General features: G+C 40.4%; 1 protein-coding gene across 4 annotated transcripts in view; it reads right to left on the bottom strand.

Moving 5' to 3' along the window:
- Positions 1-16,652, bottom strand: part of KCNQ5 (potassium voltage-gated channel subfamily Q member 5) — a 285,418-nt gene that overhangs the window by 19,990 nt on the left and 248,776 nt on the right. For 2 of the 4 annotated variants that reach the window (XM_051777722.1, XM_051777724.1), the window contains exons 10-11: positions 12,886-12,942; positions 7,324-7,544 (exon numbers count right to left, since the gene is read on the bottom strand). In XM_051777722.1, coding sequence (XP_051633682.1) covers positions 7,324-7,544; positions 12,886-12,942 — 278 coding nt within the window. The remainder of the gene's footprint in view (positions 1-7,323; positions 7,545-12,885; positions 12,943-16,652) is intronic. The other 2 variants (XM_051777723.1, XM_051777725.1) reach the window with 1 other exon arrangement.

The following is a 16,652-nucleotide window of genomic DNA, read 5'->3' as shown; positions in this document are numbered from 1 at the left end:
TGAAACATGTTTCAGCCTAGTGCCTTTGTTCAAATATGTTTCATGAAACTTCTCACCTCTTCACAAGCTCTCATTATTTTCCTGTTTGTTGAACCATGAATTTAAAATCCCTTCACTACCCCTAGAACTGATTTTTTTTCAATTTACCTTTGCTTTAAAACATCAATAAGATGACTCTCTTTCAGTACATAGTTCGCTTAATTTGTTTTACTGTGATTGCTTGCTAAGTTCCATAGAAAAAATCGACTGCAAAAAGCCACGCTAGTTGTGATGGAACTTAATCACATATTTAATAAGAATGCCCAAAGCTCCCCCAAAGCAGGAAAGGCAGCAGCCCATGTTTACATGCTTTCCAGAGCAGAGGCCAGAAAAAGGGGGCCCAAGGGAGTGAATTGGGTATTTATTTCCTTGATCTCTGGAAAAAAAACCCCATAAACTACACAAAAGGAAAGACTTTCTTCTAATCATGAAAGAAGGAAGGAGGCAGGACAAGTACTTTCGTGATGTGCTCTTCACATTAGGTACTTAATATTTGTTTAGAAAATGACACCCAAATCCCTAGTAGTATACAACAGTGTCCAAGTGGAAAAATTAAGAAAGAGGGAATAAGGATGACAAAATTTGAAAACATTGTTTACAGGGATCTTTTATGAAATAGTTGCCATTTCCATGCTGGAAAGGATTTCTTGGGAAAGGAAGGAAACTGGTGCCTCCTGTAAGGAGAAGCATTTCTGCACCAGCTTGTAGGAGTTCTCTTTCCCTTCTGCTTGACCCGAGCCTCTACTGTGCAGGCAGTACAGATGGGGAGTGCAGTAGTGCTGTATGCATAGCCCAATCCTTGTCTTCTCCTAAAACAGACAAAGCATTCCAGATGGGGATGGGAAGGGGGCATCAGTACTTGAATTTGGTAACTGCAATGCTATATGATGTAGAATATCATAAAGAATTTCCCTAACAACATTTTATATGTTAAAGCATTTCTGAAAAATCCTCCGATTTTGTCAAAATGGAAGATAGGATCGGTGGGAAGTTTTTCATGTATTCTGGGTGTAATTGTACAGTCTCCTTTCTTTGTAAGTGCAATTTTTTAAGGCCAGAAACCTAATTTATATATGTTATCATATAATGCAGGCAAGTTCAAATATCTAAAATTCTAGCATTCCCTTCTAATAACTCTCAGTAATCTTTAGTTATTATTTAGCTTCTCAAAAATTTCTGCACTGGCAATATTTCATGGAACAGCTCCCACTACTTAATTAAAAAGGAATCCTTTTAATTTTGAATGATGATATGCGGGACCAGGAGACTTTCCAAAAACAATTCATTATAGGCACAATAATTGTGCAGTTAAAAAGGCTGATCTTATTGTAAATAGTGGCAAATTAGACAGCAAGTTTAGATGGCCATGTGAGAAGACTGGGAAAGAAAAAGGTTAGGTTCCACTAAATGTATGATTTTAGTATATTTTTATATACACATCTCTGTTATTTTATATACAGCACATACAAGAAGTTAAAACTGTAAAATAAATTGCAGATACATATGATAATATCTGGAACTGTGGACTAATGAGCTAATTGTCACACCTAATTGACTGTCTCCCTGCGAGACCTTGTAGTACACATCAGCTGATATATGTCTGATTTTCTGAAAGGTCTTCAGAGGTCCTGCACCCTGGATTATTTCCAGGTCCTGTGATTGACAGAGGTCATAGATAGGAGCAAAGGTAGAGAAGAGGGTGGCAGCTTTAGATTAAAGTATCTACAGGAGAGTCTTGTATTTTAAAAAGCCATGAAGGATTTCCTCAGTAACGTTTCATAAAAATGAAACACTGCTCAAATATCTCAGATTTGGTCCAAGTGGGTTACATGGTGGTTGGGAAGTTGTACGACTGTCCTCTCAAAATTACTTCTTATCTCATTTGTATAGTCTTCACTGTAGATGAGGTTATCCAAACCCCATGCAAATCATACTTCTGGTGAGGTGGTCTGCTGCTGTCCTTCACGGAGATGAGCTTAATCCACCTGTGACCACTGAGTAAGCACTCAGTCCGGTGAGAAATGGTGCACAGTAAATTCCTCAAGAGCTATCATAAAGCAAGTGACTAAATTATGGACTCATATGGCCAGGGCTTTGATCGGAATAAGCTAACATAATGCCTTAAAACCAATGGCCTGTACTTATTTACACAAAATGAAGAAATGACTTGGAGCTTAGATCAGAATGCCAGATCTTCCTAGTTAATTACACTGACAATGATAATAAATGAGAGCTTTATCATCCAGTTAAGCTATCACAAGAAAATAAATCTATTGTCTAGCACAAATTTATATATTGCTAATAAAATTTCATTCAAGCTTTATTTTGACGTCATGATGCTTTATTTTGAATCAGCAAATTTAAGCTGAGATGTAGAAGCAATCAAACTAAGGACTTTTGCTGCATCAAATGAACCTTATCCAAGGTCAAGATGTTTATGCTACTGAAAGGAAAACTTGTCATTTTTGCAATACATAGATTACATGGTAGTAACTGAGGACACAGGGGCTGAAATGCACAATTGCATTCTTTCCATGACTCTTATAATATACTGTACCCTGAGGATTTTGTGCAAGTACTCTGTAGGGGATGAAAGGCTAGAGGTCATCTGAGCATAAAATGTTCAAGGATGGTACAAGAAATCAAATATTCCCTTAGAGAGTTTTTTTTAATTAATCAAATGAAATATGTTTGTAATATCTCCAGTGCTGATCACTTTCGATGTTTTATTCAAAAAGCCACACAATGTCTCTAGGTTACAGTAAAGGCACAATAACTCATGCAGAGGCTTAGAAGCATGGAATGGTAGAACACAAGTATAATATAGTATTTTTGTCCCTCATGGAAAACTGTATCCACAATATAATATTTGTTCATTAATTCTGCTGTGGTGGTACATGATTTAAGCAGAAAAGTTTCTGTTCCCCAGAAAACAAGGCAAGCAGAGAAAAAACAACCCAGGGCAGGAACACCATTGTCTGCAAAGAAGAGATTTTGTGAGATGAGTCTCTGTGGATGGATCTATACAACAGGTAATGAGGCCCGGTCACAGCAATGGCATGAGACCACCTGTACTATTTAATCACTGGTGCAGACTCTGTCATGGGGTTGGCACCTGCCAGTGGGTATTCTCATATTCTGCCCTGTGGGCAGTTTGGCTGCAGTTTCCCTGTTTTTGTTTAGCAGAGACACAAGCCATACTGCATGAGGTGGTCTTGGGGCCAGAGGTGGCTCCTGGCTCACTTTGCATACAGGTACAGGTACAGGGGTAGCTGCATGTGGCTCCGAGGTCAGGCAGCACTTTTGCCCATGTGATGTAGCATCCCTTTGATGAAGGCTCTTCCATGCCCCTATACAATTCACGTATCCTTTTCGGTGTGCATGATGTAAAGCTTCACTATTTACCATTCTTGGTTGGTGAAAATTTCCCTCTGATCTGCTTGTTCCTGATGATTCCCTTTCAGATTGATAACAGGAATTAGAAATACAGCAATCTGGCACCTTCACTAATTTGTGCAGAGTCCTCTCTTCAACAAGAGTTCTTGCAGTTGTGAACCACATGTCACCAGAGACTGCACACGTATTTAAAATCAGATTATATAAGTTTTGATTTTCAATTTCACTCCCCTGTGCTGCTGTTAAATACCCTAGAAAGCATCTGCAGCCATGCCAACAAAGACTTCTCTAGCCATCAAAGCTCTCTCAGGTTTGGATTCCATTTGCAAATGCACAAATGTAGCTGAAATAATTGCTGGTACTGTCATACCCACTTTGGCAATAGCAATAAATGGTTTATAGGCAGTTTCAAAGGACTGTTACTATCCATAAATAAAGCCATTTGTGCAACAGTTTTGGTCATACTGTTCTAAGGCTGTCTTGCCAAAATCCTTTTGGGAGATAGCTGTGGCCAGCTTAAGTGTTTTACTTGCTGCCCAAGAAATTCTCCTTCTGTGATTTTAATATACAGTGGGGGAGTGTTAGAGTGTTACTGAGTAGCCTAAGAGGAAGGCTACTACATTTTCAACCAGGTTAGCCTTTTAGCTACCCCCATGAGCTCCTGCCTGGACTAGGAACTTCCCTTTACAGGCCAATTTCTAACTGCTAATGTTTAGTTTCTCCAGCAGTCTCTTTCTGATGGTTTTGGCCCAGATTCCAGTCATGTCCTTACCAGTACTTAGTCAGCCCTGCAAAGTCGCTATCAGCTGACTATCTGCCTTAAATCATCCTTGTATGCTAACAATTTCCCTTCCTTTCTGAATCCTCTTCTTATACATTTGCTTCTTTTCTTTATTTTCACACAGAATTCAGTGCACCTCCCTTTGATAGAGAGATTGTTCCTCTTCTGCCTGTGCTAATGGAAGGGCATTTACAATCCCAAATCCCATACAGTGAAAGAAAAATGAAGCAAATACATGTATCTCCTCTGCCTTCTCTTTTGGAAGAAGTTAATAGTAAGACTATTGTTTTTTCATTAGATCACTGATATAAAGTTTTGACACTGAACTGGGTACCCAGTACTATGTTGTCACTGCCCAAAATGTCCATTGTAAATGTGATTTCTTCTACCCCAAACACACTACAGAGATGTAGGAATCAGCAGAAGGACCAGCTGTTCAAGGGTATTGTTTTGTGTCCAAAATTTCACCCAGAAAGGGGTGTCTTGAAGACTGTCCCACCAAAATAATTAGTCATTTGGTTGGAGAATACTTCAAGGAGAAAACTGGAGGATCTGGCAAGCTAGAGATAAGAATAATATACTGCAAATATTTTTTTTCATCCTGTGAAAAATGTAAGATGTTCTAAACTAAATACATCATCTCGAGATCTTTCTCATTGAGCTGTCAAATACAGAAGGCATATTGAACTATGAAATTGGTAACACACAAAAAACCCCCCCAAAAAGAAATCAATATTGGCAGTGCTGACTTTTGCTGCAAAGGTCTGGGTAAGGCAGCAGGGAGCTGCCTTTCAGCAGTGAGCACACTGGACATCTCTCTGATCATACTGGTCCTAGAAATAGTTGGATGAGGTCCCAGAATGGAAACTTGGCATTTGCCTAAAAACCGGAGACAATGGAAGCTGTTCCTTCTGCCACAGATGAGAAATTGGTGTATCTGTTGGCCCCAGTTCATAAGGGTGGACTGGTAGCTGGAAATTGCTGATCAGGAAACAGGCTGTGCTCACCCTGAGGAGCAGGAAGATCTTTAAGGGTTTACGGACAGCAATGAGTGCTCTGTTGTTGTTACTGTCTTTTATCTACAGATATACCCAAGGTGCTGTTTATGCCACCTTTTCCGGGAGAGAGAGACAATCAGAGAGAGCGCGATTTTCTCGTGCAAATCATTGGTATTGACGACAATATGTCCAGGACAAAATAGGGGACATGCTGAGGAAATGCTTCTATGACAAATGGGCTAATGAAAAATGAAACAGGTGCTTGAGTGAGGTGCAGACTGTAGGGCTGGGGCAGAAGTGAGCCACTGATACCCTGGGACAGTGCTTAACAAATTACTCTCTTAGGTCACTTCTAGGCACAGTGTGAGTTACATGGGGTTAACCTATGAAATTACTTCTGGAGATATTTATGCTATATAAATAAGGAGATATTTATGCTATATAAATGATTATGTAGGAAGCCTAAATTTAGACAGGGTACCTTCAACCACTCTGCTACCTAGAGCATTTCTCACTTCCCATTGTGGAGCACATGGCCTTGTCTGAGCTTCATATCAGCATGCAGTCTGGGCCGGTGTCACATAGCCCCTGTGCTGCAGCTGCTGTGGGACATAAGCCAGGACCTGTGCCCCAGGATGGAGAGAGGAGTGGTGAGCAACCTGGTTAGCAGCCTGGTAGCTGGTTCACCCCAGTAGCTCACTGAACCACAGGCAAATTTGGAATTTATGCATCTGAGAGGTCTCCATGGGGGAGGGCTAGCCTGGAATGGTGACCTCAGCAAACAGTGCTGGTTTGTCTTGTTTGCCCTCCAGGAAATGTTTATTTACCTAGGTTTTTCCTGAAGAGTTGTGTTGCGTAGGAAGTCCTCATCTGAGGGATGGGGCATTGCAGTTCAGTGGGTATTTTATAACCTACATGTCTGTGATATTATGTGCTCTTAAAAAGGAAGCAGACATCAAAATCACACAACTGTTTTACCACAGTCGTTGAATATAACATCCATGACTGCCATTGCAGAGTTTGAAGTTACTTCTTTACTTAGTTCAAATTGCTTGTATTGTACCTTTCCCACACAGCCAGAGTCACTGCCTTCTGTGGTAGCCAACCAGTTTGTCTCCCTTATTTTTTATGCTGGGGGTACCACAAGAAAGAACAAAACATTCATATATTGGGAAAAATGTGAATGGAGAAATCCAAACCAAATCCACTGGGGGCAGTGGTACCCCTAGAGCTGTGTGACCGCACCTTTCACTGCTGGACCCGTCCCATACAGGTGTCAGATTCACCTGGTGCTCTCAGCTCCTGCCTGTCAGGGGGCTGCTCTTATCTGCTTCAGTGTTCCTTGGTTAGGGTAGTCACTGTTTTGGCAAGTTTTGGCAGATGAAGATCCTTGCCTGAATACTGGCTAATGTAATGACAGATGGTATTTTAGCTAGAGAATGGAGAGCAGCTTGAGAGAAAGGCTAGGCTCTCTGCTGTGGGTTCATCAAGGCATTTTCACAAAGAGCCATTTTCACAAAGATCCACTTCTTCACATGTGGATTCACAATAATGCTGGTTTTGTTTGCTAAAGCCACCTGCTTTATCAAGCCAGATCAAAATTAAAGCACCTAGTAGTACATCTCTTGGTGGCAGGTGATTGCATCTCCAATGGAGGTACCAGGGCTTCTCTGCCTGAGGCAACCAGTTCTGCACAAGCTGTGCTCTTGGCTGGCAAAGGTACAGACAGCGCAGTACTGGCCATGCTGCATGGACCACCAGTGAGAGGCAGCAGGTTTGGGCAGCAGCTGAGCCCAGCAGCGGGAGAGAGGGCCATGACGGAGGAGCTGCTGCATTCAAATCCCTTGGATACATTTAGCCCACCTGCAACTTTTCAAAGTGATTACTATCTCCACCAATTGGTCCTTATGCACCAGTGACACAAAATTTCTTGTTAAAAAAATCACATTGGCATGCTCTTTGAAGCAGACTATAGATGGCTTGTGCCTCTGCCTCCAAATAATTCTTTCTGCTTTCCTAAAACATCTCACAATCATAGTGCAAGCGTGCAAGAGTGTGAGCAGGCTGGGAGCAGCATGCAATGGCAAATGAGGTGTGAAAGACTCCTACCATCAACCACGGGTTTGGGCTGTGAGCTCTTCAGCCGCAGCGAGGGCCTGAAGCGGGTTCGGTCATTGAAGCTCCAGCTCTTCTGGACTTTGGTTGGGCTGCCCTCGGTGGCAATGTCAGCACTTGGTGAGCGGCGATCTCCGACTGAAGATTGCCTGTTTTTTATACTTTGACCTCGTGGGCTGGCCATCCGGACCCGCTCCTTAAAACTTAGCTTTTGACTGTGAGAGAAAGAAGTATATATTATTTCATAGTTCCTTCACTCTGTTTCTTTTTTCCATTGTATGATAATTAAAAATAATTTCTAAAAATTCTCACTGGTATGAATCTGTTTCTTACACACTTTTATTTTCATTGAATATATTTCATTTGTGAATGAAACTAATTTGATGTAATTGTTTTTTGATAGTAGCATTATCATTGACAGTCTATCAGACAGTACAGAATAATCTTGTAAAGGAAACTAAAATTAACAAATACAAATTTCACCCAATTATTATATATTAATCTCTATGTTTTTTGGGGTTTTTTTCTATTCTTTGAATTTTAAATAGGTTTGTGTCCATCTTATGCACTTATGCTCAGTGCATTTCTGGCCATGTCTTCAGATAAAGAAAACTGAAATGTATTCTATTTTTACCACATATCATGTAGTATTGTCTTGGTTTTTTTTAAGCAGGTAAAAATAGTGTATTTATGCTTGTTCAGGATTTGGCACTTCCAACATTTCATATGCATGATTAGTGTTCACTCATATCCAGAATTCCTTGTTACAGCACTTACTTGGACAAGACAAAAACAAATATCCAAGAAACATCGTGATGACCTATTAATGGAAATGTAATGACATGCTGTGTACTTCCTAAAATAATTGCTGGAAATTAAGCTGGGAGCTGTCTACATGCAGGTGGTATTGGACAGGTGCTTTAGGACAGGTACAAGAGCCCAGCCAAGCTCATGACTGTGTCTTCTGGATCAATGGTGACCCTGTGGTCTTATGGTTGGCCAATCGTTAGCTGTTCTTTTCTCCTGCTGTGCTTATAACCCTCCTCTCCAGCCAACTAAATGTGGGATATGTAGATTTTCTATTTCCTAGTGCTTAAATTACCTTTATGTTTGTGTTCAAACATAGCTGATGAACTATTTGCCTATGCTTTTTCATTATTTGACATTTTTGCCTTTGTTTGTCCCTTCCTGCAGCAGAAGACACAAAGGGGAAACAGAAAGGGCGTCTGATACCAAGGTCTGGAAACCTTGTTTTATCTGCAAGGTTAAGTTCAGTTGGTTGAGCAAGGGAATGGTCATCTTGACCAGTGGTCCTGTTCTTGCAAGGGGAGAGATGATGGTGCCAATGCAGGAGCTGTTCATGGTGTGATGTTACTGGGTCTTGCAGTCCTACTGCTCTGCGTAGGCTTTGCAGGAGCTTTTAAAATACTAGAGCAAAGACTGTCTACCTGCAAATTATAGTTGTTCTTGAAGTTGAGACACTTTCTAGTATTCTAAAAGCCTTTGCATTTAACTTCAGCATGCCCATAAGATGTTTTCAATGGAAATGAATTCTGCAGCTAATTTACTAATGCTGACATGGATTATGTGGTTCTTAGATGTTCAACCTACTGCACTGTGAAAATGCAGTGTTAATATGTAATTATATGAAATGAAAAGTAGTTATAGGCTTCTGTGGCTGTGAAATGTTGAGATAAACAGATATCTTTGTCCATGCATAGCAGAACTTAGCATTTCAATTTGAATACAAACGTCACTGAGAGCAGAAAGAATGCAGTTTGTCACAGGCAAAACACATGCTGAAAACTTATTATGAGATAATTTTCAAGAATGATAAAAAATTAGCACGTTAATAACAAGATTATTAGATAAATGTGTTTCTATATGGCATGTTGAATTACTTAAAAGAATACCTTTACTATAATTTCTGAATGTAATCCTCTACTTCCCTGCCCCAAGTAAGCAATTGTTGAAATAAACACATCATGGTGCTGGAAATATTATCTATTTCCATTTCAAATTCCTACCCAGGTCTGCAATACTGTGTGCTGTGGCATATGCAATACAAAAGACCCACAGAACCTACTATTTGAAAGAAAAGTGAGTTCTAAAATTTAATTTTCAATACAAATTACATTTCAAGACTGAATTACATTTCAACTCAGGAATCTTTTGCATTGTACAACAATGAAAATATAAGCTGTAAAATATTTATTAACCACATTATTGAATTGTCATATTATACAATGTTTGCAAGAGAATAAAAATGGACTTCTTATTACAGATATTATTCCTACACGTGTTCCTCTGTGCTTTTTTTTTAATGGCTCAAATTGTACTTGTTATTGAAGGATGAAATCAAATTATACTTTTTTTTTGACAAATCTTAGACTTAAAAAGTTTCTGGACAGTTCCTTTCCTGTTTCACTAATAGAAATGAAAATTGATAACATGACCATAAAAACTATCAGTTTTATAATTCCAGTAACCCCAAAATAAAAATGAAAATTTAAAAACAAAATTTAAAAAAGCATACGTGCTGTTCTGTCAATTAATTTGTACTAATGAAAGCAGTCTGCCTTTAAATGATTGATAGGCATGGTTATTTTATTTATAAAAAGCTGAATGGTACACAATGGCTACTTAGCCTGTGTATCTTTCGTTCTCCAAATCAAAGCAATGAGGCAATTGAAAGGAACAGTAGACACTTCATCTGTGCTATAGACATTTTTCAAAACTGCAACACTGAGAATGAAAATATTAATTTAGAACGCAGAGCTCATACATATAAATAAAATGAAATCTGCTTTGTAGCAATGACAATGTACTGGCATGCCAAGGGTCCATGTGGAGGATGCTGCATCCTGAAGAGAAACACAGCCCCTGAAGGAAGCATGGTTTGGAAACTCTGTTTTGCATCTTGAGATGCATCTCCAAAGAGACTGGTTATAGCAGTTCTTCGCTTCTTGGATCCCTGTTCCTATTTGAAGGCTGGTGGGAAATGTTCCTGAAGTCACTGGGTCTTACTCAGCACAGGCACAAATTGTATGATCAGTAGCAGTGGGGATTCGTGCTTGGGAGAAGAAAGCTACTGTCCTTGGGTCCACACTGCCATGGGGCTCTTCTATATATGATAAATAACAGATCATGAAGGAGTAACTGTATCAGAGCATTTTGGAGGGATCCTGACCAGGCTTTTCCCTGGACTGAAAGTCCCTTTCCTTATGGGCTATAGCCTAGTTCCTGGCTCTGGACGCAACAGTGTTAAAGATGGCATTAGAGATATAGAGTGGAGATAATCTTATGCCTTTTCAAGCATCTCTGGACATTCTGTATTTGAATCAGTAGCCACTGAAGTCTTTAGGGCCCTTTATTATGATTTAATCCTGCCCAGTGCAAGCTAAAAATCCTTCACCTCTTTTTTTTCAGGACCTAGCCTATTATATTTTTTGTCTCTCACCTTTTCTCCTCTCTTGTTATATGGTATCCAAAGAAAATCCCTTGAATTAATGTAAAACCTGTTAATGGGCATTGTAAATTCACATATCGCCGTAAGTTGTCCCAAACTTCAAGTTGAATGTTTGTCCAAAAGGCAAAAACCAAGAGAAAGAATCAGGAAAATGAAATTACACAAGTTCCCGAATCAAACATAAATGACAAGGATCTAGAGATCCACAGCTGCCTCCAGTCTTCCCTGGCAATTGTAATCTCTGTGGGCCTATCAATCCTCTATTCTTGCAGGTTGCAAGTAGTGGAATGCATTCATATTGATAACACTGGAGCTTTGAAGCATCTTTTAGTGGAGATCAATTACAACTGGCAGCTGTGGAAAAGAAAGCAAACTACTTTTCTCTATTCGTTTGCCTTCTGGAAGGTCAGTTGCAGGGTTTTAATACTCATTTCTCCTGTTGCATGTCCAAGCCATTCACTTCCCAGGGATAGCAAATGACTTTCTAGTTCTTATTTCTTCTTTTTTAAATTCTGCCTTCCCACCTTTGATTTATGAAGGAATAGGTGTTTAGGGACACTAGAGGTCACTGTAGCTTCACTGCAGGGGGAACGAACACCTCTGCTGGTCCAAATGACTAGATTGTGTAAGATTTTCTTTTAACTAACAAATGCCTACAAACCTTTGCTTGCTCTGTCTTCCACGGACCATCTTACTGTACTTTTTTTTGTTAACTGAGCATCTCTTTCTTTCCCAGTCCCACTCTCCCATTTACCTGACCATCTTCCTGCATTTCTGGTCAAGTTTAACTTCTGCTCTCCTTCAGCCTCAGACCTGCAGCACTACCGCTTGCTACTAGACACAATTTGCAACTTATTTTTCAGCTTTTCATACCGAGCTGGCTGGTGGAAGTGGAAATAGGAAGAAATTAAAATGAATGGAGAGCCTGAGGGTGAGGGAGAATGTCTTGGGTCTTGAGACAGAAGCTAAAACTGCCAGAAGTTATCACCTATGTAAAATAACAGCAAGCAGATGTACAGGAAAATTTTCAGCATCCAATAAACACAGGTGTTGATTCTTACCAAACTTTACTGAAATTAGGCTAAGTTGAACAAATGCAAATGCAATAGATAGTACAGTGAGACCTGAAGTTCAAATGTTCAAGACTTCACCACCAGTCTCATGCTAGGACCATGAACTCAAGAAATGTAGTGTTATATTTCATACCTTCAATGAGTAATAACAAGAATTTTGGGTCATAATATCTTATAGTTTAATTGTCAAACAGAAAAAAAAATGTTATGGAGTTTTATGCATTTTTTCCTTTTCCAGAACAGTTTCTGGAAGAAGAGAAATTATTTTTTATCTTCATTTTTTATAATCTGTTTGTACTTCTCTTGTCTTTTACATTATTTTTAAAAAATAAGAAAAAAATGCAATCAGCTTGAGATATAAATCATGGGTTTCTTCCCATAAGATCCATCCATGTAGCAATTACCATTTTTGGTAAGAGGCACAATTGCCACAGAATTCAGCTGAAGCAAATGTTTGATTTCACATGTATTCTTCTACCTTCTAGAACAGGATGCAGGCACAACTTCCACAGGCTGTGTCCAAGGGGATTCTTCTCAACAACAATTCCAAATTTTGACTCTTATAATTGCCTAGCATGTTATAGCTTAATATTCCCCACTAATTATTTGATGGAGAACTCAACTGCCATGGTTATAAAAATCCTCTTGGACTTGGGGAAATGTCTTTATCCAAATTTTCAACCCCACTTTTAGATCTCTGCAGCATAATGCATTCCAGAAGTTGAAGTCTCAGGCAGAGAAGAGGAACAGGGATTAGTCAAACCACAGCGTGCTGTGCACTGCAATTGTCCCACTGGATGTGTTTCAAAGAACTCGTATCATTGCCATTGTGTTAATGGCATTGCAGGCAACAAGCAACAAGGGATTTACAAGCACTTAAAAATAAATAAATTAAGAAACATTGTTTGGAGAAGTAAGGAATTTAAAATGCTAAGGAGGGGAAATAAATGAATCATGCACCTGATGTTAGTTGGCATTCTCAAACATCATGTGAATAGGCAGGATGCTGAATACCTATGTTTCCGAGGCGTGTACATCCTGAAGAGCTTCTGTTTATTACTACAAAGCTTACTAGGAGTGAGGGGAGATAGAGGACCGTGTTACAAAGCATTCCAGTGCTAGGTAAGGGGTTAGGCTTTCCACCTCCAGTTAGATTATGCATCACTGGCAGTTTTCTTTTTCATATGGTGCATGCAGAGTGTTTACGTTAAATCTACTTTTAGAAACAGATATGGTATTGGAAGTGGAGAGAATTCCAGAGTATCATTTGTTTCCCACAGAACAGGGATGAATTTTCCACTCAAGCGCCTATATTATCAAAACTTCTCCTTATTGCACCAGAGAGATCTCTCTGAATAGGGAATTAATATTCAGGCTCATGGGTTACAACACTAAATGGGTGACATTCATCCTTTGTAGACATTCAGTGCATGTCCTACGCACAGCCTAAGGCTGCTCATGTTCTGAGGATGTCAAAAGATTGATCAGTCTTTATCTAGTTTCCTGCACAGGAACAATTTCATCTGTGTTGTATAATCGAACAGAAATAAATATTATTTGTGTTCAGTGTATGGATTTGTAGATATTGAGAATTTAATATATAGGCTTTTGAAATAACTTGCAGAACTCTAGAACTGATTATAGAAATATCTCATTTACAGTGTGGATACACTAGAGAGGTTGTCTACCAATACTTTGATGAATGATTATTTAGAATATTTGTGTGTAATATTTTGGGAAATACAACATACTTATTTTTATTAAAATCAATGTGAAGCTACAGCCTCATAAGCTGTCAACTCAAATGCACAGCAACAATTGGTTACCTAATAAAAGACTGTAGGTCTATACATGAAAAAATGCAAGAATTAATTTCTGTAAATATAAGTCAATCTGGTAGGAAAGAAAATAACTTTTATCTAAAGCAATAAAAGTTTTTCTCTACTGTTAATACAGTGAACTACAGAGAAAGAAATTCAATGCACTGCTTGTGCAAACACGTCTTCATTTAAAGAGTGAAACAAGCAGCTTACTTAGTTCACACAGTATCCCATGCATTAGCATTGCAGTAAGAAACAAGTTAAATAGTTGAGGACATTTATCTCAAAGTACTTTGCAGCAGTTTGCATTTACATTTTTGCCACAAAAGACCACATACACCACATGTATTTTCAGTGATACAAAAATATAGTAATATGCAAGCATAAGAGTGATAAACAGCCACCGACAAAAAGCAACTTTTTTAAAGGCACAGAGTGGTCTGTAGGGTTTTTACTGTAGACCAGGATCTCAGGAGTTAACTAGTTCATTTTTACACATGCACTAATTTGCAGCAGTGCACATATTAGGAGTTTCTGAAGGGACAAACACCTTGGGAAGTGCCAAATTCTGCACCCGGGATGGGGCAACCGTGGATGTACATATAGACTGGGAATGAGATGCTGGAAAGCAGTGCCACAGAAAGGGACCTGGGGGTCAATGGCAAGTTGAATCTGAGTCAGCAGTGCCCTGGCAGCCAGGAGGGCCAACCATGTCCTGAGGGGCATCAGGCAAAGCATTGCCAGCCGGTCATGGGAGGGGATTGTCCCGCTCTGCTCTGCACTGAGGTGGCCTCACCTTGAATATTGTGTGCAGTTTTGGGCACCACAATATAAGAGAGAGTGTCCAAACGAGGGCAACGAAGATGGTGAAGGGCCTTGAGGGGAAACCATATGAGGAGTGGCTGAGGTCACTTGGTCTGTTCAACCTGGAGAAGACTGAGGGGAGACCTCATTGCAGTCTACAACTTCCTCATGAGGGGAAGAGGAGGGGCAGACACTGATCTCTTCTCTGGTGAGCAGTGACAGGACCCGAGGGAATGGCCTAAAGTTGTGTCAGGGGAGGTTTGGGTTAGACATTAGAAAAAGGTTCTTCACCCAGAGGGTGGTTGGGCACTGGAACAGGCTCCCCAGGGAAGTGGTCACAGAACTAAGTCTAACAGAGTTCAAGAAATGTTTGGGTGATATTCTCAGGCACGTGGTGTGACTCTTGTGGATGGTCCTGTGCAGGGCCATCAGTTGGACTCAATGATCCTTGTGGGTCCCCTCCAACTTAGCATATTCTGTGCTTCTGTGATCTTCCATTCAGTGAAAATAAAGTGAAAAAATCTGGCTAAATACTGACTTCTCTTAAAGCCACAACGGTTATCACTAATATGGAGCATGAATTATGGTTTTGACAGCTGGATGTTTGGGGGTTTTTTTGGATCTAGCTTCCAGCTATTGTAGGTAAATTTCTCTCTTTAAGTGCTCATAGGTACAACTGGGAATAGCCTTGCTACTCTGCAAAAGTCACAGTTTTAGGGGAAGATACTCATTTGCTGTCAACTTCAGTCTCACCTTTCAAAGTGTCAGCTTTAAATGTTGCTGTTGAAAGAGTGAGAAATACAGCTAACGAGTGCAAAAGGTTTGGATCCAGCTGTAATAATTTGAAGAGATCAATATGTTGCTAGCAAGCCTATGGAGGTTATGTATATGAAAAGCCACAGAACTGACACAGCAAATCTAGTCCCCTTGAGTTATTAGGACACTAAAAGCGGATGCATGCACTGTAAGGAAGAGGATGGAGTCAAGTGCCAGAGAAGCAACCTTGAAAAGTGGAATGGGACATGGGTAATTGATATGAGGGCTTTCATCTCTGACTGAATAACCCAGAAGGGTTTGCGAACCACAGTGCAATTTTGGGGTGCATGTATTTTGGGGGTTGATGTATCACCAACACTTTTTTCCTTGGCTTTTCAGTGTTTTCTGCTGGTAGGTACACTCTGCTATTCTCTGAGCATGCTGATACTGCAGTGCCAGCTGCCAAATACCTGCTGATTCCCATCCCTAGCGAGTTTCTGAGATAGAGTAATTTCTCTTCTAGCTATTGAGTCCTTTCCTGTTCCCAAGGGTTTGGGCTACCAGTACAGCAAAGACCAGCATTCTCTCCAGCTGCCTTAGCATGTGCATTTCCAGGGCTTTATTTACCTGGTGAGGATAGCCCTGCCAAGGCTTGCCTTTGCCTGCTGTAGGTAGCTGGTCTTAAGCTGGCATCTAGTCTGGGTGCAAATCCACCTGCCCTCCCAGCCATCAGCAGTGGTACTTGCTTTAGGAGAGATACCAGGCTGCCTCCTCTACCTGAACTGCGCCATGTGAGTGCAAACCGTGCAGCTGGGAGTAGGTGAGCTACTGCAGTCCTGCTTTCCCCCCATCTGCTGTGTCCCAAAACACTCGTTAGGAGGGGATGACAGAAAAGTTAGGAAACCTGGAGTCACAGTACTGAGGAAGTGCTGAGGATACTCACGCAGGGCAGCACAGACCCTTGCCACGGTGACATCCAAACAGCCCTGTTGGAGGGTCCTTCCCCTGCAATGGAGGGCTGGTGGGCTTGTTCACAAAGCCAAATGAAACTATATGCCTGCAATTTCCACTGTGATTTCTGGAAACTGCGAGCAATGATTGTATGGCAGAAGCTGGGGCTGTGCCCTTGCCCAGGCACTGGGTCTGGGGAGGCTGCTCCACTGGCTGCTCTGCCACTGTTCGACCTGAGCCCCTCAAAGTTAAAACATGGGATTAGAAATGTAAAAAAATGCCTACTTTTTCCACACAAAAACTGGGACAAAAAAAAGCAAATTTCAGCAGCATTAGTCTATTAATATGAGTTAAAAAAACTCCAGCTTCTGATTGTTATCTATCAACAGTTACAGTTCACTGAACCTACTGTACAGAACTCAAGACATCTAAAAGCCATTAGGAGACAGC

The sequence above is a fragment of the Manacus candei genome, unplaced genomic scaffold, assembly GCF_025592945.1.
Source record: "Manacus candei isolate 608988 ecotype Guabito, Panama unplaced genomic scaffold, ASM2559294v1 h1tg000011l, whole genome shotgun sequence".
Lineage (NCBI taxonomy): Eukaryota > Metazoa > Chordata > Aves > Passeriformes > Pipridae > Manacus > Manacus candei.
Note: the sequence above shows the minus strand (reverse complement) of the source record. Positions and strands in the feature narration are given on the sequence as shown.